Source organism: Hirundo rustica, chromosome 19, assembly GCF_015227805.2.
Source record: "Hirundo rustica isolate bHirRus1 chromosome 19, bHirRus1.pri.v3, whole genome shotgun sequence".
NCBI classification, from domain to species: domain Eukaryota; kingdom Metazoa; phylum Chordata; class Aves; order Passeriformes; family Hirundinidae; genus Hirundo; species Hirundo rustica.
The window spans coordinates 5890624-5912201 of NC_053468.1; the positions used below are offsets into that span (position 1 = coordinate 5890624).

Here is a 21578-nt window from a genome sequence, read left to right on the forward strand (position 1 = left end):
AGAAACCTGAAAAAGGCCCAGCATTCACCAATTACCAACCCTGGGTAATGCTGATTTGAACTCTGCTACCATGACCATCAATACACACCAAGCTGGGGAGGAGGCTCATAAACCTTAACAAAAGCCATTTCTGTCCATTTCTCAGTGAGACAGAGCCCAGCTCTATGCCCAGTTGTAATCACAGACTCCAAGAAGTTGTATTTATAGTGCTGCCCACTGCAATATTGGACAGCCAGAGGTTCTCCCTCAAAGGCCTGTGATGCAGAGATTGGGGCAGTGCCACCTTCTCAGACTGCTCCTCTCTGCAGTGACCTATCTGAGCAGGAGGGATAATTCACTTCCCTTCCTTCCTCACCCTTAGCTGCAGTGCTGAATCCCAAATGTTCACAATGCACCTACTGAACCTCACCTGATCTGACCTCTGTTGTGTGCAGCAGCTGCACACAACGCTTGTTTCCATCACCCACACTCCCAAAGCAGCAAGTAGAGCAAGATGCAGCCAATCACTTTTTTTTTTAAGCCATCCCACCTTGCATTCTGAGCTGATCTGCCCCCTGGCAACAGCAGAACACACTCACTGCTGTCTGCCTGCTCCCCTCGGGGTGCAGGGCAACCAAAGCAGGTTTGCAGGCACCACTGGAGGGAAAAAGGAGCAGGGGACGAGTCTGCAAATCCAGGAGAGAGGATATGGATTGCAAGGAGGCTCCTCACCGACCTGACTGCAGATTCTGTGAACACACAGAGCTCGGCTCAGAGCTGCAGTGCCATTCCAAACAACTGCCTTATCCTATTTACTGCTTAAGTCATACCACAGGAACACTGGGAATATGTAAGGAAATGCTTGCAACTCAAGTAATTGTGAAATAGTAGGATTTCACAAATAAAACAATCAGCATTTATTGTTGTATTACAAAACACTTCATATTTTGGCAATATTTTACAGTTTATCTTTTTCCTTCTTAGGGCCTGTTGAAAAGGTATGGGGAGGGGAAGAAGAGAGAATGTGGAAATTAGGATTAAATTTCAATGTCTTGCTTAAAAAAAAATCCTCCCAAACCACCCCAATCCCTCCCACCAAAATAAAAATCTAGTTTCACTCAATTCCACTATCGAAAGAGGCCATGGGTGAAGCTGCAGGCAATTTCACTATCAAACGCATCAAGAAGACAAACAAAACATTCACAGTGGTCTTCAGTATGGTCTGTTGCGTTGATCATTTCTGAAATCATTTCTGGAAAGGAAAGAAAAGGTTCTAAGCAAGTAACAAATGATGCAAATAACAAACAGTCCCTTCAGTCAAACACTTCTACGATGACGTCTGTGTGCTGCTCTGTGTTTATAGAGAGCCCATCCAGAAACATTCACAAAACTCAACAGCCGGATGGAGCGATCCCCTCTGGAAGCTCCTGTTTGTAGTTAATATTTTCATGGCCGTTGTGCTCGTACATAAACAACCTTTTTCCCACAGCCCCTATCAACCCCACAGCCAAGCAAGGGCAAAGGCTGCTCTTACCTTCCTCCCATTTTGCCCCCGTAGCCACCTCCCCGGTCCCCGCCTCGGCCGCCGCGCCCTCGATAGCCCCGCTCTCCTCCGTAGCCACCTCTCCCACGGAAATCTGGGGAAAAACACGGAAGTACATCAGCTTTCTCAGAAAGATGCAGGTGATATGAATGCTTTAAGCATTTAAGAGGTGTAGCTGTTTTTGCACACCTCCTGATGGACGTGAATCTTCTGGTCTGGGCTCACCACACTGGTTGCAGGAATTCCTGCGAGCGAAGTTCATGTTGCCACAGGACCTGGAACAGACAAGGATTCCCCAGACTGAGCTGTGAAGATGGGGCACAAGTGAAACACCCCATCCCGATTAAAATGACACTTACGGGTTAGGACAAACCCAATCACCGTTTTTGGGTTCCCCACTTCTACCCTGGAAGCCCCCACCTCTTCCATAGCCACCTCGTGAACCTGCAGACAAAGTCAGAATCAGAAGAAAGTTCTATGAACTGCACATGATAAACAGGCATCAAAGATTGTCACTGCCTTCAGACCCCAAGTGACAGACAGACCTTTCAGGTGGAAGGAGTGTTTAATGCAAATATATTCCCTCTATTTATTATAAATTCTTTTTCAGCAGTAAAGGGAAACCTGATCTGCTTGAATTGCCACTGGGTAAATATAAACCCACTACATGCATTAATAAAATTTCAGAAAGACTTAACAAGGTATAAGATCAGTTACTTACAGCCAGACTTAGCCACAGAACAAAAATTCAACAATAAAAGAAGCCTGTCTGGATTAGTACCAGGATGCCTCTGACACAGGCACAGAGACAACATTCTTGCTTTCTGCATCACAAAATTTAGAAGTTTTATACCAAATGAAGTTGCTGAAGTATCCTTTTCATCAGCCTACAGAACTGCCTGATTTCCGAACTAGAATGTGTTGACAGTCACTGCCCAAAGCATGATTCCTGGAAAATGGTAATGAATACCCAGTGGATTACTGGCAAAACTGCACATGCAGAGAATCAGGGAGATTGATACGGCTTTGATTAAAGGAATCAGAAATCTAACTGCTGCTCCGAGTCAGCAGCAGCTGAATTATGCACCCTGCTTAATCCCAGCTGGAAACAGAGTATCTCAAGGCTTTACTGTAACAAGCAAACATTCACTGGGAATTGCCCCCTATATACATGGGGCTGGTACGGTTCAACATCCTTGTTACACTTTCTCTTTAAAAGCAACGCTGAGACAAGATCTGGAGGCTTTCCAGTTCTAAAGGAAAGCATAAATTCTGTGCTGTCCAGAAGAGATTACAGATTTCAGTTTACTTAACTGGGTTCAATCCTTATTACTCCCTCTCCTGGCAGAATCCCAAAGGCTCATGTATTTGATGAATCACTGTTTCAAAGTCAACTTCTCTTTAATAAATCAATCAGAGTGAAAATGCATTTAACTGTGCGAAAACAAGGACTCTACAGACTTTAGTCCCACCTCGACGGCCGCCACCTCCACCTCCTCTCATGAATTCAGGTCTTCTGGTTGCAAAAGAAACTTTGATAACGTTGCCATTGAATTCTTTTCCTGTGGGAGGAGAGAAGGGATCAATACAGCTCCCAACAACACAGCAGCAAGCCCAGCAGAGCAGAAGTCACTTGCACACCCAGGCTGAACACAAAACTCTTGAGACACAGGGAAGCTGCAGTAAATCTCTTGGTTTTGAAAGCACTGGTCCAAAGGTGAGAAGGAAACACTGATGTACTTGCTAAACTCTTCAAAACCTAGATATTTTAGGTTAAAGATTTGTAAGTTGCAATTTAAAGACATCAGAATGTCTAAAAGATTTTTGGCCATGCTCATGGAGAAGTAGTCTGGATGTTTCAACTGTCTGTAATTCCACCAAGGCAACAAGGCTTTTGTACCACTCAACAGCCAGCCCAAAACTTAACTCCCAAGTCTATTTAAATAAAGTTCATGGTTTTCAGAGACGGGGTTTTTCATGGATTCAATGTTTATCACAGACAAACAGCACTGCACATGTGCCTAATATAGTCGTATTTGCCTTACCCTCTTAAACAAATGTCAATTTGCATTTTATTAGCAAATACAAACATCACACAAGCATGCCACGCCATTTTTTTTTAAGCAGCATCATTTCCCACCAGATGCAGAGTATGACCTTTTGTTTCTACCCAGTATCACTAAAATTCTGTGAACACACAAGGTGACAGCAGAAGGCATTTTTCCCTCACCCCCTCGAGTTTATTACTACAGGAGTGTCACTGTGTTCCCTGCAGTCTGAGAAGTTTTACAGCAATATATTTCTGGGATAAATCTGTAATTTTAAAACCTTGTTCTTCACTGTGTATATACAGAACACTCAGCACAAGATTGCCGTAATCATTCCCAAACTCTAAAAATGCTCCCACAACACTAAAAATATCAATGCAACGCTGCAGGGAGTCCCTCCAGCTGCTAACACAGATTACAGCTCTGTTGGTCTAAACAAGAAGTGACACAAACCACAAACAAGAAGTGACACCTCTCGTACCTTGTGCATGGGTGACTGAAGTACAGCACCAAACCCTCAGTTTCACTGCTCATTTTTGGTCTAAATCACTATCTGCTGTTTAATGAAATGAGAGAAATCCAATATACACGAGAAACCATGAAACAGAGTCTTTGTTTAAGGAAAAAACCCAACTATAACCCTAACCAAAACCCTCGATAACAAAACCAAAAAACCCAAGGCAAAAGTTACATAAATAGCAGCATTTGGGCTCCAGAAAGGTAATTGACTTGCTTCTTCCACTGCCTGTTAGATTCATGAACAGCCAAAGGAACAGGTAAATCTCACCCACCATCAAACCAGTCGATTGCTGCTTTAGCAGAAGGAGGGTCATCAAAAGATACTGTGGCTTCTCCCTTTGGCTTGCCAGTATCCTTGTCTGTGTACAGATTTATCATGGGTTTGCCAGTCTTTTTGTTGGTCTGAAAAGAAAGGTTGTACACTTGGCATAGCAGAAACACTGGCGAAATCAGTTCAGAGCATAAACTGTAACACTAAGTATCTTTAGTGAGAATATTCTCCTGGAGCTGGCCTGCAGAAACAGAAGGATTTCACTGAAGGATAATGACTGGCTGTTCTCCATGAAGTAATGATGGGCCCAGTTTTAAACAAAAAAATAAGGTCAAGTGCACAAAATCCTAATTTAGAATTGCAGAACCAGAAGCAGCAGCCACAGAACAGAGGCACTCGTGCTGCAATACGAGGGTGGCACAATGGGTAGAGTGTCAGGGCTATAAAGACTAAAGAAGAGACACAAAGCAATCTAAATGTCACCAGGAGAAAGGTGTGAGTGCTGCCAGCTTACAAATGAGCTGTCAGCTGGGAACCCAGATAAAATATTATCTACAACTGCTGGGGAGTCAAGAGAGAATTCTGCCTTGAATGACACCAGTACATTTCCAGTACAGCACCTCCACCAGCTCCCTTCCTTCTGACCCAAGATTTCTCATTTCACATACCTTTATGATACCAATCTGTTTGAAATAGTCTGCCACTTGATCTGTTGAGACATCCTCTCCGAGTCCTTGCACGAAGATGGTGTTGTTATCAGAGTTGTCAGACTCTGAATCTGTGAAAAATTAAGCTACATTTACCATGTGTTTTTGCGGGAGAAACTGCAGCAATATTTCGAGCTCGGCTCTGTGCTGCCCAGTAGCAGACCCTGAAATCCCAGAGACATCTTGTGTGAAATAAAAGAGGAGCAGGAGCTTAATTTTGAGGTTAACACCATCAACTGAGTACACTGGGCAGCTGACCTCCCTCACACCCAACATTCACACAGAGTAGTGTGTGTTTTAAATAACACAAGCTTAGCAGAAGTATGATGGCAGTGAAGGCAGCTGCTTGGCTCAAACACATTCAGAATTAATCAGGAAATTCTTACTTGCTGCATAAACACCTAAAAATTCACATGCACATTAATTAAATACATTTCTTTCAAGGAAGGCATGCTTTAGCTAGGTTTCTTTTGAGCCATGGGAATTGCAGCCACATCCATCTTTCTGGACAAACATTTTAAAAGCAGTGACCTAAGAGCTACAATCCACTCCCACTCATGGCTTGTCTCCTTACCAGCATCTGATCTTGGTCCATAATCCCTTTGACCTATGATACGGGTTTGACAAAAAAAAAAAAAAAAAAAAAAAAAAAAAAAAAAAAAAAGAGAAAAAAAAAAGAAAAAAAAAAAAGAAAGAAAGAAAGAAAGAAGACTATTTTTAGCACAACACATTCAAGTGACTTTTTTAGCAACAAGAAAATATACAAAGAATGTATGCAATGCATCTAAGATCTAAGACATTAACCAGAGATTTAGAGAATATTTAGATTTAAACGTTCAACAGAAGGTGTCTGTAGGACGTTAACGTGTTCTTTAACTTGCAGCATGTGGCAGTTGCCACACTGATGCTGTGCTGGTGTTGGCTTGCAAATGCTGCTTGTCACATCACCAAGCAGTTTCCCACTATTTTTTTTTTTTCTACCTCTAGTACCTTTCTAAGAAGCATTTGTAACAAAAAATAAAAAAAGAAAAAAAAAGAAAAAAATAATCCGGTGAACGTCACTGTCTCCACAAATTCTTTCATGCAATTTGACAAAGCAGAAATCCAGTTTTTATTGCTACAAGTTTGGCTATTAAAACTCGTGAACACACCAGCCTCACCAAAACTCTATAATGCTTCTACTAGATAGTAACAAGATATTGGTGGCTTTTAGATTTATAAAGAATTTCCACTGAAACATTTTTGGATACTCGGCACTTACCACCGTAATTTTTGAAGCCACCACGGTCACCACCACTGCAGAGGAAAAATTGAAGAAATGATTTCTTCCTTAAGTCTCTACGTGCTGAGCCCAAGGCTCAATCTACAGTTAACTGATGACAAGTTGAGAATTACTGTCTGGCAGCTAAAGCACCATGTCTACGTTCTCCTCACTACCCATTCATGTTCAAAGATTAAATTACAAAGAAAAAAAAAATCTCTCAGGGTGCTGCACTGGAGAAGAGAAACCCTAAGGAGGATTTTAAACTAACCCATACACATGTGGTTGGTTCAATACTTTCTCCCATCCCATCAGCCAAAATAACAGCTATTCAAAACTGGGGTTTAAAACAAAAATGTTGTTTTCATGAAGATTAATGTGGGCTTTAATTGCAGATGTAATTGCTACTTTGGAAAAATTAGTACTTTAGTACTTTCCTAGAAGTTGAAAGAGCTAAAATTAATCTCTATTGTTATGCATTCATAATAGAGGGGATATAAATTAGCAGAATGAGCCATTCTCTGAGCAAGGGTCTGTGGGGACCTACTGTAGCAGAGCACTTGGCATTACAGAGAACGTGTGTGTGTATGTGAGCTTCAAAAGCAGAGGCCGGGAAGTTTTATTTCATTCATTCTGAAACCTGTGGCACAAAATGTAGACCAAGTTAAGAGAATACACACATCAATTTTCAAAGGTCAGAAGGGGATTTAAAACAGGTTGTTACACCTCCAATTATGTGCACGAAAACAAATCCTCACTCTTTTTTTTTTTCCCACTGGAAAGGTTCATACTGGAAGGATTTTTCACAACAGCATTTTTCATTGCATCCATGTTATGAACACAAGATAATCAATACTCAGAGCCTTTAGGAAAAATACAACCACTGGAATTTTTTTCAGAAAGTCAATAACCAAATGTCAGAAGGACTATCTCACACCTCCTTGTCCTCCTCGTCCCGAGGGACAAAGCTGCCACCTCAAAATCAGGCTGGATCACCTAATCCCAAGAGCTTTCTCAGCATGATGAAGGCAGTGTGAGCTCAAACCCTGCTGCAGAGAAATATCTCCAGCCTCTGGAGCTGTTGTGCCTCTTCACCAAAGCACTTTGTGATTAGAAATCACTGCAGGTGTTAATTCCATCTGTCTGCTCACACATCAGAGTCCAAACAGGGCACACAAGCACCCACCAGAAGGCAATGATGTAAAAATTAGGGAGTCATTTCTTTGGCACTTTGTCCATCTGTTACAGCAAATGCAAAGTCAGAAATGGAAGCTGCTGATACTTAACAGAAAATCTGCCCAAAGTGAGGACCAAATAAGGTTTCTACAGGTTATTATCAAATCTGGATTAAGAGACACTCTGTGGAGGGTGATTGACATTCTGGGATAGTTTGGCACAACAGGTAATAACACTTTTACTGGGACTTTCCTTAAAATATATTTTTGCTGCAAATTTTATTGCTGTTCCACAGAAGAAATCTGAATGCTAAAATGCAGTGTCATTTATTCATTAATTCACTCTGCTCATTAAAGATTTCACATGCAGCATCAGTGCTGGTCTTTACTCAAGGCTGTTTTCCAGGACTGATGATTAAAACCACAATGGTGATGATAAAATTTACTGTAAATACCTTTCTGCCATCTCCAGTACACTTTAGCTAAAAAACCCCCTTTATTATGACATAACAATTTTTAGTGGGATGCCTGTTTTCCTGTGATTTTAACTCAGAAACAACCACAGTGAATAATATCAACCATCTAAATGTTATGAAGGATTTCCAACCCCAGATTATGGTCCCAGCTCATCAGGACAGCAATATCCAGAACAAATATATTCTCTGATGTGGAAGTGTATGGCAGTTAGAAAACCCCAACAATCTAAAAACTTACACAAAGTAAGTTTGTATCAACACATCCAGGGTTTTGTGGGATGCTGGGGTGAAAAATGTGTGCACCACAATCCTGAGAAGTTGGAGTTGAATATAGAAAATGTAAAGGAAGTCACAGTCCAATGCCTTAATTCTGTGATACAGCAGTTCTGCAACCTGCACTAATGAGTGCAATCAGTAATTTTAATTAGTTTTTTAATTAATGTCTACAGAAATACGTTTTTGCCCAAGTATGCCTCAGCATGTTGTCTTCTGCTTAGTCTCACATGACCAACCCAACAAAAATCTGGAGCAATCTGCTGATAGATACACTTTTGATGATGGATGAATGCTTTCCCACATTTTTATGTGGCATTTGGTATGTGATTTATGAAGCTGCAGTTTGTTACCTTCCTGCAATTGCTGGGCAAAGCTAGCCAAGATTCCCTGGGATCAGGCAGATATCCTGCAGCAAGTCAAACACAGAAACTGCAAGCAGCTGATGCCACAGTCTCACATTTACCTCTCTTTGAGACCCAAAATTCAACCTCAGCAACTGAATTAGTTCCCACATTATTGCCACAAAACACGTGGAAAATACAACTGCAGCATTTCACTGCTTTACCAAGCCTGCACACACACTTCAGGTGTGTGACCAGATGGATCCTGGAGTCTTTAATATCCTATGTTAGAAACAGGCAGTTAAAATTCAGCAGTGCCACCAACTAAGATAATAAATAAGAGGCTGAACTGCAGGCAGCCAGAACGTGACAAGGCACCACTCAGTGTGTGAACTTGCTGCTATGAAAGAGAAGTCCTCAGCTGCTTTTTTTTCCCCCATATTCAATCACAGATTTATCATCCCCTACTAGTCTGTAACTGGAGTTTATCTGGATATTGCTTAATCTAGCTGGGAGCAGCTCTTTAAACTGAAGTACAGGTGATATGGGGAGCTCAACACACAAGAAATGCAGTTTTATAAATATCAGATACTGGCAGAAGCAGCACTAAGAATTCAGGGACCAAATTTCAGCCTCCAACGTGTATCTGTCTCACCAAGTGTGTCCCTAACACCTCAGAGCATATTTTACAAACAAGGAAGGAATATTTAGTGCACCAACAGTCACTGACAGATGGGGTTTTTTTTTCCCCTTGCTTATATTTATTGCCTCTGTTCACATTTTTCCAAAGTCTCCATAAGGCTAAGCTCGAGCATATCTGTTACAAGTCAAAATATTAATTCTGAACACAAACCACACTTGTAAAACACATCTGCACTACGCTGTAGTTTCTTTATATCACACTAATTCCCACTCCTAATAGCTGACACAACAATTAAGCTGCCTAGGTAGCTTTTGTTTGTAGCAGATCACCGTAAATCCGCACAAGAGATAAAAAATAATCTATGCTGAGCAAAACCAGGATTTCTATCACAAATCCTAACACAATGGCAAATCCTTTCTAAACTGCATGTCTGTGGTTCTCCCAGCACAGTCTGTGTGAGCAGAGCCAAAAGCAAAGCTTCTCTCACCTGCTTTGTCTGCCCCTGAGTTTCCCACTTCTAGTCTTAACCAAAACAATTCAGTCCCCAGGCACAGTAACCAGGAATTCCTTGTTTTTCAGGTGAGGACTCTTAAAAAGTTTGGGTAAATATCTTAAAGTAGAACTCTGCATTCTCAAGGCCTGCTGTTCCTGTTTTCTAACCAAAAGATGACACTCTTCTACTATGAAGAAAAGGGAAATATTTTACTTCGTAGCCAGAATAAAAATTAGCGAGATAATCAATTTTTCAAGCTTCAAAACAATAGGATGTGGAAATTCTATAAAAAATCCCCAAAGATACAATTCAAGATAATTAAAAAAAAAAATCTCAAGGATAATTCTGAAACCCTAAGTTACTAAAAGTAAAATGTGAACTTCTGACATATGACAAAATGTGTATTCTCTACTGGACTAATATCAGCTAAGAAATCAGAACAGGAATTTCTCAAAACATATTTTCTTCTCAGTGCTGGGTGACTTTGCACAGGCACAAAAGAGAAATGAAAGCACTGAGTACAGGACACGTCCAAGTCCTTCTGGTTGTCAGAAGAAAACTACACCTCTAAAGCTGCATCAAGTTCTCCCTGTGTCTAAATGTCAGTCAAGGAAGAACTATTATTAGCTAAGAACAAGAGATTCATTCATTGTGGTCTCACATTTGATATTATTTTGTAAAAATCAAGCAGCAATTTTTATATGTTATTTTCTAAGCACTATGAAAGTCAAAGCCTCCATTGTTATTATTCCATTCCCAGAAGTGTTCGAGACCAGGTTGGATGGAGCTCTGAGCAGCCTGGGATAGTGCAAGGTGTCCCTGGCCATGGCAGAGGGTGGAACAAGATGATTTTTGAGGTTCCTTCCAACCCCAAATCATTTAGGAATTCTGTGATTACAGCATCATTAAAGTATCTGTGCAGACAAGATTTTTAATTATCTCCTGATGGCTATGGAGTTTTCATGGGGACCGGAACAACTGAAAATGGTGGCTACTGAAGATCAACCTGATATTCCTACAGGTATTTTCCCCCGAAAAATAAATAAATAAGAGAAACCCAAGAATATAACCCCCCCAAAGAATCCCTACCCTTAAACCCCACATTTTCACAGGACTGAACATGATTTCTTACCTTATTACAAGTTATTTCTCCTTCATTATAGAGTTTGTTATTTAATTTAATCTCTTAGACTTTTCTAATAAGCATGTCTGGTAAAATACGTATGTCAGAAGGAGAATCCTCTGTCACAATTATGCAAAAAGACTGAATAAAGATATATGACACTGTAGTTCCAGAAAACTTCCACAAAAAATACCATTAAAGCCAACACTACTTAACAGAAGCAGACAGAATTCCTAATAAATGCCTTCCCAATTCCCTGAATTTTCCTCCACTTCTTCATACTCCCTTCCCCTCTTTCCCTTCTTTTGGCTTCCCAGTTCAGTGAAGCTCCACGATCTACACGGATGTGCGAGCAAAAGTTTCCTTACATTTTGGAAAAATATGGCAAGAGGCTTTACTTTCAGACATTAACACATTTGACTTCATCTTGCAAAGACCCAAGTTTGTTTTAAAGTGACAGGATCTATCAGCAGTGTGTTTTTTGAAGCTCACATTCATTGCGATTATTGGAAAGGGCTCGGCTATAAAGTTATTTAAAAAACCCAGTTTTTATCACAGGAATATGGAAAATCCTCATCCACAAAGAAAATCTAATTTTTTCTTTAAAAAAGTTCAGTTTTAACTGAAAATTAAAATTAACTTAGAAATTATTTTGCTTGTTATTTTTGTTCTATGCAAGGTACTATATATTATAGAAAATTCTTTGTTAAGTATGTTTATTTATAGTATATAAATTTGTGTTTATTAGAAAAATATTACAGAAAAATATGCTTTAAGTTTATATTACATAAACCCCCAGCAAACATAAAATGACACTAATATGATTTTCTAATTGTGCTACCACACCTAATCAGAAGAGCTAAGACCCTCCCACATCATTATAAACAAGCCACTAAGTACAATTTAGGAGCATCTCAGAAGCAGACAGATTTTAAATATGATTTAAAAATAAATACCTTTAAAAGTAACCAAGTGGTGGACTATTTTATTTAAATCAGATCAGTTCCGACAGAAAACACTGTGTAATTATAGAGTTTTTCCTCAGGAGTTTAGGAATAACCCAGAGCTGTGCAGCCTTTTGAAGGGTAAGTGGTGCTGACAAGCAACACCTCAAAGCTCTCTGGAAGCTTCAACATTCCTGCCCTGCATCAGTGAGCCCTCTGCACCTCCAGCCATTCAGAGGGACAGGAAGGGGAGCCAGTTGTGTGAGTTATTAATAAATAATATGTCATATGTTTAATTCAGCAGGCTTTAAAGCCAAGGTCCCAATTGCAGACCTCTGCATGAAATCATCTGCAAGCACAGAATTAAATATGTGCATAAATTTTCTTGACAGTACAGGGCCTAAGGCAATGGGGAAAGGGGCGACAGCATTGTTAGTATTTCAGATCTACCCAAAATAAACGTGTTTAGACTGACAAATAAATCAATAATAAAAGATGTGTATTTTAATAGAAGTTTAAAACTGAAAAAAGAAGCAGCAAAGAGCAAGTAATGTTACAACTAAATTATTCAAGGTCAAAACACTTCCCTGGTAAAATGTGAGCTACCTGAGGTATGAATTTTATACATTTTTCTCAATCACTGGCTGTTGGTTTTCTCATCATTGAAAACAGGAGATGGGCTGGGGCAGTTTTTGTATTGCAACTCATGCAAATAAAATGCAGCTCTGTGTCAAAACAATCAAATGCTTGGTCTCAATCTATGTGAATCTAAAAGCTGTTCCCCGAGGCAAAACTTATTTCTGTGCACTGCAGAAAGGTTGAATTTTAGAAACCTTTCAGTTTTGGAAATCTAAACCTGAACCACCTTAGGAATAGACATATAATAAACAAAAATGGAAACCCGCTAAATAATAGGAAACAAGGGTAAGGAGCTGCAGGCACTGGGATGAGATCACTTACCTATATCCAGACATATGACCTCTTCCATCCATGTCATATCCCCCTCTACCTCCTCCCTGTGACCCGCCATATCCTCTATTATCTTCTCCATACCTGCTCTTTTCACGGCGATCATCTGGGAGAATGAGTCAAACCAAACACGAGTCAATTGTAGAGCAAACTGCAGCACAGTGAAAATTCACACCCTGGAATTCCCACCTCCTCCTCATTAACTCTGCCATTTACATCTGAGATGTAGCAACTCCTAAATCTCTCTGACATGCTCTGTGCCAAAAAGGGAAAAACAAACCAAACCAAACTTTGCTCCACTATCTCCCTTGGCTTCCAGGGTCACTGAGTACATCAGAATGTAGAAAACACTCTGTGATTACACTCCATTTACCAAACATTAAACTCATCTTGTCTAAAATATATTTTCCATTGGACTTCCATACAGCCCTCCCAGCTTGCAAAAGACATCACTGAAGACAGAACAAGGATAAATAGAGGGGGTTGTGGTGCTGGTGCGAAGTTTATGCCAAAAAAAAAGGCTTCATCTTAAACCTCTCCTTCTATCTCGCAATTCACCTACACAGCGTAACGCTGGAATGTGAAGTGCAAAAGCTCTTCATGACTGATCAAGACATGTCACCCTCATGCAGGAAGAGGGTTCAAAATAGCTTGGGGAAAAAAAAAAATCCATCTAGAATTTGCAGAACTGACGGACTGAGGCTCTGCAAGGCTGTTCTAACATACCTAAATGCAACCATTTTGGTACCCCGAGAGATTTTAATCTCCATATAATGCTTTGAAAGTCTTAACAAATAAAACACCCCCAAAGAATATCAACATGGAAAAGAATTCAACCACTCATCAAATCAGCTGCTTGCAGAAGGAAACCCAACCATTTCACAGAGCTTCTGCTCAATTTTATTAGCCAATACTGAACTCAAGCTGCGAATTTTACCTTGGCTGTTGTGGCTATAGCTTCCCTTCTGAGACTGGTAGGATTGCTGGGAGTGGCCATAGGAGCTTTGGTGCTGGTTATAGCCTGACTTTTGGTCATAAGAGCTCTGGTGGCCATAGCCTGACTGCTGGTCATAGGAGCCCTGGTGGCCATAGCCCGACTGCTGGTCATAGGAGCTTGACTGCTGGTCATAAGAGTCTTGGTTTTGTCCATAGCTTGACTGCTGGTCGTAAGAGCTTTGGTGCTGACCATAGTTTGACTTTTGTTCATAAGAGCCTCTTCCACTTAAAACAAACAGAATTTGAATTAATAGCTAAATGTTCACGGAATAGAGAGCAAATTAACAGCTGTAAATTCACGACATTGCTAAAATGTCCTAATTGCAGTTCTCTCGTTACATAACGTAGGAGCATCACTCCTCTCACATGTCCCAGTCCAACACTTGCTTTTTCCCCCTCTCCCAGTACCTTCAATGGCTGATGGAGAGCCTGTGACCTGCTAAACACCAAATCCTTCCCTCTGGACCCACAGGGCAGAGCCCCAGTGCTCATGCTGTACAGTGCAGCTGAGACTTGCTGTGTAGAAAAATCCCAACATTTTGCTTTCACTGAATTGCAGCCTCTCTTTTCTGGGCATTCTACAATTTATCAGGAATTTTTCTAACTGTTCTGGTGGCCTGTAACATACCTGTGGTACTTCTCACTTCAGTGCCATCTACACTATCCCAAAAACCCTCATCAGAAACACTGACCCCTATCACATCCAGGATACTCCCACACAATGCAGCTCTACATTGCATCAGGGAGTCATAAATCTTCTCTAAGATTAAGATTAATAACTTTAGAGCAACCACAAGGGAATCTCACCTACACCACACTTGCCTAAGCTACTTCAGCATCTGAACTAGAAACTGAAGTATTTTGAAAATCTAGATATATGAGAGAATAGTTCTCTTAGCTTTTCATGGCAAGGCATAATATAGATTTATGAGAAATAAATTGCATCCAGGGAACATTGGCTGTTACTCATTCCTTTGTTTCCCCCCAGGTACTTAGTTGTGCCTTAGCTGTCTTATTTTTTCAGTAACTGAAAAGAATCTCTGACTTCTGCCACCTTTTCTTCTCTTCCCCCTCCCTGTTTCTACCCTTTTTCAAAAGATGAGGCACTGGATCTGCCATTCTCCAGTCTCTGGCAATCTTACTTGCTAGTGAAAGTATCTCAAAGGGAAAAAAATACAAGTACCTCCAGAAAGTTTCCACCAGCTTTTAAAAGCACTTTCAGATCCAGTGCATTGGGTTTAACCAATCCCAAAATATCCCATCTGTGTAAATACCATTTAATCTGCTCTCCCCCACTTCTAGCCTAGATCTCAGCTTTAACCTTGCTAATCCCAGTAGTAAGCAGCTTGTGAAGATTTTTGTTATTATCTTCACCTCAAGAAAGTCAGCTCTGCTTTAGCCTTTGCACCTTTACCAGCAAAGGAAGCATTTTTGAAAGCATCCACTCTTTGCTGTCTTCCCTCCTCTAGGATGTGACAGCTACAGTTTTGTGGCCACCCTCTTCAAAGCTGCCACCTTCTCCTTATTTGTTACAACCCTACATTGAGTGAGAAGCTTCCCTTCAAGGTCTTTTCTTCATTTTCTAGATGACAACTTGCTGGAGAACCTACGTGATGTATTTTTATTCTACTGGACAACTACAGAGTTAAAAACTACATTATTACCTCTGTACAGCTCTAACGAAATACTCAGGAAACAAAGCAAAACAAAACTTAAAATTGTGTACCTGCCTTCGTTATGGAAGCAGAAATGAAATCTGAGTGAAAGCACCTATTGCTGAGAGATTAAGATTTTTTTTTTTTTTAATATTAAATGTTTTATAATAAGAACTACAAAACCAGAAACCAAGTAGAGTTTGCTCAAGTCCAGACTGTTTCATCACCTTGCAAAAAAACACAAAATCATTTGGACCTTGGACACAAGAATGAGGTTTAGCACTCAAGAAAGTATCTAAAAGAGGTCACATGATCCTCAGCAAAGCTCTAACACAAGCAGTAACCTCGGGGTGGAGGCACCAAGCCTGGAAAGTAGACAGTGAAGGTATTCTAGCATTAAGTGGCCTTTTAAGTCATTCTGGGAAGTTAGGTTGCATTTTCCAACATATTTTCAAAGCTGTATCATTAATCCTCCTGAAACTGAATCCAATCCAACATCACAAGTAAAATACATTTGTAATAGCAGAGTGCAGCATGCATGTGCACATTTAATTTCCCGATGAGGATATAAACCCACGATGTTCTGAGAACTCTGCTGAGTTGGAAAACCAAAATGTAATTCTTAAATTACATTTTTGAATCCTTTCTCTTTCAAGAAAAGGCATTCTGAGCCAGATAAGCAGCCTGCAATCTGAGAGCAGCTGAGTTCCCTTGCTAAGAGCTTATTTGAAGTTAATAAAAGAGCACTGTAAGTTTATACAAAAGAATGTGATTGGAGAGGGATTTAATAGGTCTTTCTCCTAATCAAAACACTCTGCCAAGTCCATTCTTCATTGTAGCCACGATTCAAAGGCTTTCTAAAGTGTATGTCCCCATACAGCTTGACTTCAAAACAACTTCACCCATCCTCCTTACATAAAGAAATATTCTTCCTGTACCTCCTGTCCTTTCAGACAGTAAAAATGTTTCAAGGATGTGGATCTTCAAATATTTGTCTTTTTCTCAGCAACGTTAGCAAGAAATACGTTACAGCTCTAGTTAAGAATGCACAACTACTAGACAATACTTTAACTAGACACTGGTAAACTCGGCTTCCTTACCCTCTGGATGACCCTTTCTGCTGCCCCTGGCTGCCATAGGACTGCTGGTTGTATGAGCTCTGATTCTGATTTTCAAAACTGGATTCGTCATCGTACCCCTGGGAATCTTGTCCATAACCTGGAAATCGAGGAAGAAAATTTTTAGTCAATATTCACCTTTTAAATCCTGCCAATGAATGTAACAAGCTAGCCAAACCTGATTGATTCTGTCCATAGTTCCCATGATAGCTTCCATAGTTCTGTCCATAGGAGGAATTGTCTCCACTCTGCCCATAACCAGAATATCCCTGTAATTTCAAGAATGTACTCAAATAAGTGTAACTTCCACAGCAGTAAATTACAGTTTTCCTTGGCTAGACACAACTGCAAACATCAAGCACAGCTGAGACTGGAATTCTTCCTGGCCCAGGAACAATTACTTTCACTCAAGGAACATCTGCTTTGAAAGCCACAGTGTTTTTTTTCCAACATACCTGTCCTTGTCCATAATTCTGACTGCTCTGATTGCCATAGGATGAGTAGCTGGAAGAGAAAAATGCATTTAGGAAATGCTTAGAGTGTCCTCCACACAGGTTGGAAAGCAAAGGTATTTTTGGTATCTCTAAGTTTCTCTCCGTTCCAAAATAGGTGTTTAATCAAAGTCCTGCATTTCCAAGCACATTAAAACTGCATCAATGGATTAATGGTTGACTGTCAGAAGCCAGAAGAGCTTATTTTAATTTCTGCTGTGTTTCAAATATAAATTTTAAGTACATGAAACCTGGGTTTGCTGTAATTTTATATTATACTTACTCATTATTCTGCTTTCATGAACTGACAGAAGAAGCACTTGCTGAAACTCCTCATACTTAGATACAAACCCAAACTCAGACAGGGCTACATGCCCAAAACCTCACGATCTCCATTAGCACAGGCAGCATTTGCCATGGTTTTTATATTCCATAAAAACACTTGTCTCACAGATTAAAACATGCCCTGCAGCCTTGGGCCATATAACGAATATCATAACCTTTGGCTAAAATCTTAGTGAACAGCTTAATGCAGTCACATGAAAAGTATTTCTCTATATTCACGTATTTCAAAAATTCTCACTATTACAAGATGTCATTCCAATTTACATCCATTTATATGACATGATCATTGTCTTCTTTTCAGGAATACAGACTGTTTTCTCTTGTTTCAGAAGACATCTTGAGAAAGGCCTAGGTGAAGCTTTCTGCATCCTTAATTCAAAAAACCCATCAATACTCTACCCTGAACAATCAGTCATCATGCTGGGAATACTAATTGGTCCTTTCGTTTGCAGATGTAATTGCTAACAGTGAAACAAAAATCCTCACATACCTCTGCTGGCCCCCAGACTGACTGTAACTTCCGGAATCTAGAAAAAGAAATAAGTCATATTGAGAATTTCCAATGAACATTTTAGTCTCTACTTACTAGAGGAGAAAATTTGGGGAGAGAGAGAAAGGTTGAAGTACACTGGATATTACAACTACTAACCCTGCAGAATGAAGCTTCCTCTTTATTAACAAAGGAGAAAATATTAAGACCGGAATGACAGCCGCACAGGGTGTGGGGGACACAACAAACTTGGAAACGTCCCTTTTGAAGGAACTGAATTCTATTTTCAAGGAGTCTTCTCAAATACCCAGAACTGTACAGCCCCTCTAATGGCTATCGAGTGCCATCATCAATGAGCAGAATGCAGCAGCTTAATTAATCAAGCAAAACTAAGTAGGTCAGTGCAGCTGAACCCCTTTTTGGGATGCTCTAAGAAAGCTCCGCTGAGCTAAAGGGCACAAATGCAGGCAGAATGGGAGATGAAAAATCAGGCCTGGAGGAGCCACGACACTTCCCTCTGCTCACACTGCAAGAGGAAAAACCCAGCTGAGAGCTCACCAGCACGTGACAGATGCAGCACACAGAACACACACACACTGCTCCATCAGCCTCACGTCCATCCCAACCCCAGCTCTGCAGAGGTTCCTCACAGCCCTCTCTGCTCCGTGCCCCTCCAGCCTCTGCACTGCTCAGCTTCCATCCATCTCGCTTCCTAGGCAGGAGCCTCAGTATGCTTGAAATCCCCACCTTCTTGTCAAAACTCAAACATTCTGGATAAGTCCTGCAATTTTTCTATTCAATCACTCCAAGGATTTGTATAAATACCCTTGTGCCATGGTCTAATAAAATCTATCAGGAACTTCTCATCCCCAATTTCACCCTTTCCCCCACAACCTCTCTCCAGCCTCTATCCCCAGAAGCGCCTAAAACGCTGACAATGAGAATTAATTACAAGGCAGGGTAAATGTCATAAATGACTGCAACCATTTTCCAATCAAAACACTCATCAGATTGCTGAATCTGCTCATTATACCTCCCTCAGCAGGTTATAAATCCAATCCTGCCAGTGGCTGCACAGACGCTTAACCAGAGCTTTGATGAGGGCATCACCTGAGGTGATGGATGTGAGATGGGGGTTACCACCCGAGATACCCAGACACAAAGCAGCGTTTTTAATGGAAAAGTATCATCTCGAAGCAACACAAAGTATCAAATGTCGTATTCTGTAACAGAAACATTAACCAAACGCTAAGATGAGACGAAAGGAGGCTACATTTCACATCCTACAAAGCACTTTCACTTAAGATGTGAATTTCTCCTGTTTTGCTCTGCTACACAAATATTTTATTGCTTTTTCATATTGAAAAGCAAATAAAAACCCAATGTAGAGGTACAATTCAAGTTCGTTTTTAAGGGGTAAGGTAAATTTTTTACACAGTTTCCATCTAAATTACCACAAAGATTACTATTAAATAGGGAACCACATTGTGAAACATGGTTGTGGCTAAACATTTATATGCCATTAATGCTGCTAATTAAAGAATATCAATGGTTGTATCAGAAAATTCTTGAGTAAGGATGTAACTATGAATTTAAGAACTGCATTTAATCTCCTTAGCTTCTCCTTAACAAACTTCCACCAAACCACAACATTTTGGAAAAAAAAAATTGAAAGCAACCAGATAAGGAGCCTGTAAAATATGCAAACATGCAATCAGAGGAATTTCCTTTATTTATACATTTTTCTACATCCTCTCCTGGACCTCTTAGGGATCGATTTATTTTTGTGGGCTCAACGGGAACAAGAGTGTGTAAGGATTTTTGGAAATAACAGTTTATCCTGGAAATTCCTACGATTTTTTTTTTAATGTTTGAAAGTCCATGGAAAGATTTCCTGTTGATGAAGTAGGACACAGCAGCCTAATCACCTTGCACTACTGAGGGGGTTTATTCCCCTCAAGACAGAACAATCTGCTGTGTACATTTGAAAACTGAGGTTCTCTTATGAAGTAATTCATATTAAGAAGCAGCATTGCCTCTCAGTATGTTCCAAAGAAAAAGAACCTCATGTTTGGGCATCACTAAAAACAGAGGAGACATTCGGGTGGTTTGACTGGTCAGTAGCTGACAAATGGGGGGAAAGTGGATGTAGTTTACTGCCAAGGTTTACTCATTTAGCAGAAAGAAATCGTGATTTGGACTCATTTTAGTACCTTTGGACACATTTCCTTTTCCTGGTTCATAAGTGCTGCTTGAATGAAAGGATTCCCTTACCAGCCCTCGCTTTGTTTGTATTGTCTATCACACACACGCAGCACGAGACAACGCCAAAATGGCTCGACCACAATAAAACACGGCTCACTCCACAAAGCACGGCCAGCCTTGGAATTCCTCCTCCCTCTCCGGGGTACACGAATGTCCACACCTATCCAAGGCTTCACAGGGCGAGCCAACCATCCCCTCAAAGGGGATGAAGAAACTGCACATTGTGCTCGGACAGGCCCCAGGAGAAGCTGGGCTGTGTCAGGTCACCCGGGAGAGCGGATCCTGCTTCTGTGCTAAACTAAACCCTCGCTGGAAAACAATCCCAGCCCAGGGCGGTTTTTTAAGCCCACAGCAGGGGGTGTGAAGTCCCCCCATCTGTGTGAAGAGAACACAGAGTGCACAGCACAGGCAGCACACACTGGGACACAAAGGTGGCTCCCCTGCTGCGGGGTGGGGAGGGCATTTCCCATGCCAGAGGGGCAAGAGCCAAAGGAGGGGGTGCCTGCATTCCATGGGGGTGCAGATCCAAAGGGGGAGCACGCAAACCACGCTATGGAGAGGGGCACGACCCGAAGGTGATCCACATCCCACACCGGGATGCGGTGTGGGGGGAAAACCACAACCCAAAGTCGGGGTTCACACAGGGGAAGGGCTGTGACACAAAAGGAGGCAGCTTCCATCTCACACTAGCGGGAAGGGTACACAACCCAGAAGTGGGGGAGCCTACAGTGGGGGACATGAACCAAAATGGGGCCCAGATCCCACACACGGGATGTACATGACCCAAGGCAGGAGAGCCCACACAGGAAAGTATGAACCAAGATGGGGTCCAGACCTCAAACTGGGGAGCTGTAGCACAGCCCAATGGGGGACACACATGCGGTGGGGGGCCTGGACCCCAAAAGGAGGGGCTGCACCCCACGCACTATCCGAGCACAAGACCCCATAGGGCCCCTGCCCCCACGCCCGCCCCACTGCGACACGGGTGGGGGGCGCGCCCGCCAGGCCACGCCCCCGCGCCTAAAGGGGCGTGACCCGAGCGGCTCGCGCAGCGGGGCTCCCAGGGGAGGAGGCGTGGCCTCGGCCGAAGGGGGCGTGTCCACGGGGGCCACCGGCGGGGGCGTGGCTCCCCTCCCCCTCACCGAGCGCAGGGGGTGGTGGTGGGGGGGGGGCGTGAAGGGAAAAAGCGGGCGCGTCCCCCGCAACATGGCCGCGGCCTTTCCCACATGCGCCACATGGCGCTCGCGCCGCCCGCCCTCCCGCGCCCCACCGCGCCCGCGCTCGGCGGCGGGAAGCGGAGCCGCCGCTGCCCGCTGAGCCCGGCGGGGCTGGCGGCACCTACCCGAAGCCATGGCGGCGGCGCGGAGGGAGCGGAAGGAGCGGAAGGAGCGCAGGGACCGACCCGCCCGCCGCGCCGGCCGCGCGCACACTGAGGCACCCGCAGCTCGCG

General features: G+C 42.0%; 1 protein-coding gene across 1 annotated transcript; it reads right to left on the bottom strand.

The window, feature by feature from the left end:
* Positions 1–872: 872 nt before the first annotated feature.
* On the bottom strand, positions 873–21570 carry TAF15 (TATA-box binding protein associated factor 15). Its single transcript, XM_040082326.2, has 16 exons — positions 21471–21570; positions 17864–17900; positions 16993–17041; positions 16716–16806; positions 16520–16637; positions 13706–13989; positions 12760–12874; positions 6329–6363; positions 5642–5674; positions 5029–5138; positions 4362–4491; positions 2995–3084; positions 1882–1966; positions 1712–1797; positions 1514–1616; positions 873–1231 (listed from the first exon to the last, which is right to left on the bottom strand). The coding sequence occupies exons 1-16, from the start codon at positions 21478–21480 to the stop codon at positions 1192–1194; spliced, it is 1416 nt and encodes a 471-aa protein (XP_039938260.1). The 5' UTR covers positions 21481–21570; the 3' UTR covers positions 873–1191.
* Between the last annotated feature and the right edge of the window lie 8 nt (positions 21571–21578).